The sequence below is a fragment of the Priapulus caudatus genome, unplaced genomic scaffold (assembly GCF_000485595.1).
Source record: "Priapulus caudatus unplaced genomic scaffold, Priapulus_caudatus-5.0.1 Scaffold222, whole genome shotgun sequence".
NCBI lineage: Eukaryota > Metazoa > Priapulida > Priapulimorpha > Priapulimorphida > Priapulidae > Priapulus > Priapulus caudatus.
In genome coordinates this window covers 230,155-232,307 of record NW_014577283.1, presented here as the reverse complement: position 1 = coordinate 232,307, position 2,153 = coordinate 230,155, and the positions used below count along the sequence as shown (strand labels likewise).

The 2,153-nt window shown below is 45.9% G+C and overlaps 1 protein-coding gene across 1 annotated transcript in view; it reads left to right on the top strand.

Moving 5' to 3' along the window:
- Positions 1 to 2,153, top strand: part of LOC106807557 (protocadherin-11 X-linked-like) — a gene marked incomplete at its 3' end in the record, with an annotated part of 12,035 nt that overhangs the window by 8,197 nt on the left and 1,685 nt on the right. Inside the window, exon 3 of the mRNA XM_014809926.1 lies at positions 897 to 1,443. Coding sequence (XP_014665412.1) covers positions 897 to 1,443 — 547 coding nt within the window. The remainder of the gene's footprint in view (positions 1 to 896; positions 1,444 to 2,153) is intronic.

Genomic DNA, 2,153 nt, shown 5'->3' with positions numbered 1-2,153 from the left:
TATATGAATATTAAATGGTTCCTGATAGGTAATACGCGTATAAGTTCTGCTCGTGCGCCATTTATTCCGCTAATTAAAAATAAAAACTCCAAATTTATTTGAATAGATTATGATCTATATGAATATTAAATGGTTCCTGATAGGTAATACGCGTATAAGTTCTGCTCGTGCGCCATTTATTCCGCTAATTAAAAATAAAAACTCCAAATTTATTTGAATATGTAAAAAACCGTTAAAATGGCCTAATCATTCTAGTGAAATGCACATAGTGGCATGCAGTAGCACTGGCACGTAGTAGCACTATGACTGAACAGTAGCGAAGTTAATAAGCAGAGTAGTTGAAGACATGTTACGCGCTATAACACGCCAACCTTGTGCCGCATAGCACACGCGACATATGAAAAGCGTATTTATCGCAGCTGTCGCTGAGTATAAGTTTACACATCGCAGCAACCCGTTAGTGAGTGCATGCATCTTCTGGATGCTGCAAAGGCTTCATTGAGCACAGACTGCGCTTTCAATTTGACACACTGCCCCTTTTGAAACTGAATTCGTTCGTCAAGGACATGCACTGCCCGGCGAACCGCCCATCTCGCCATGGAAACGTAGCGTCGCGTGAATAGAAATAATAAATAACCGGGAATAAAATAAATAAGAATAACGGGCATTAATAAAATAATAAAATAAATAATTTAAGAAGACAATTACAGCCATTCAGCCACGCGATGATGCAATCCCCCGCCAGGAGGCCACGCGCCATTCTAGCGGACGAGTGCACGTACCACGTGAGCCACGCAGCGCGCATGCGCCGCTACGTTAATAGTAATCGTATGTAATAAAATAATGTAAATGTAATAATTGTAAAAATCGTCAACGTCTACGCGTTGTTTCCGCAGGTGCAAATCGTCGCCGCCGACCAGGGCGTGCCGCGTCGCACCGGCTCCGTCATCGTCAACATCGACGTCACCGACACGAACGACAACGCGCCCGTCTTCGAGAAGCAGCACTACGAGCGACAGATCATGGAGAACGTCGCTCCGTCGACGACCGTACTGCGCGTGCGCGCCACCGATTCGGACCACGGCAGCAACGGCGTCGTCGAATACTCGCTGTCGACGCGCAACACGAAGCAGATTCGGGAGACGTTCGGTATCAATCCGGAAACGGGCGAACTGTTCGTGAAGGGTATCATCGACTACGAGCACAAGACCAGTCACCACGTGTACGTCGAGGCGACCGACAAGGGCGTCGATCCGCTGAGCAGCGTTGCCATAGCGACGATCAACGTGATGGACGAGAACGACAACACGCCGTTGATTCGCATGAACTTGTTAACGGCCGTCGACGGCGTCGCTTTCATATCGGAGAGCGCACCGGAAGGATCGTTCGTCGCGAAGCTGTCGATAATTGACACCGACAGCGACGACAACGGTCGAGCTACCGGTAAGCTACGTTTACCTGTAAAATGCGTATTACGCGATCTGTTTACTAATTAGAATTAATTATGTTTACATATACGTCAGGTACGCCGCGTGCGCCACAATGCGTACTACGCGATTTGTTTACTAGGATTATTATAGTAACACTTAGGTATTTACATCTACGTCATCGTTATGTCATATATTATCGCCTATTATCAATACGCGGAATACTTCTACGTCATCATTGATTGTCAATGAGGTGAATAATTCTACGTCATCATTGATTATCAAATATCTGAATACATCAACGTCCTAATTGGTTATCGATAGTGTATACATTCGCGTCATCAGGTATTACCAATAGGGTGTTTTCGCCTTTAATCAAATTACGTTTCCTTGAGCCTCAACACATTTAATGTTTCCTTCAAAGAGTTAAGATCAAGAGCAATTAGGAGTGCATCAACTGTCGTCTGCGCTTCCAAGGATAAACAGTTTTCCCTGTCTCCTGTTTAAGTGTGCCAGTCGCTAAGAACGGATAGCGATCGCCTCAAACCTCGTTCTCCCGCGAGCGACTCGTAAATTCGCCACCCATCGTAACCGCGGACGTCCTCTTTTTCTCTCTCTTTCTCTCTCTCTCTCTCTCTCTCTCTCTCTCTCTCTCTCTCTCTCTCTCTCTCTTTCTTCTCGCTCTCTCTTTCTCGCTCTCTCTCTCTCTCTTTCTCGCTCTCTCTC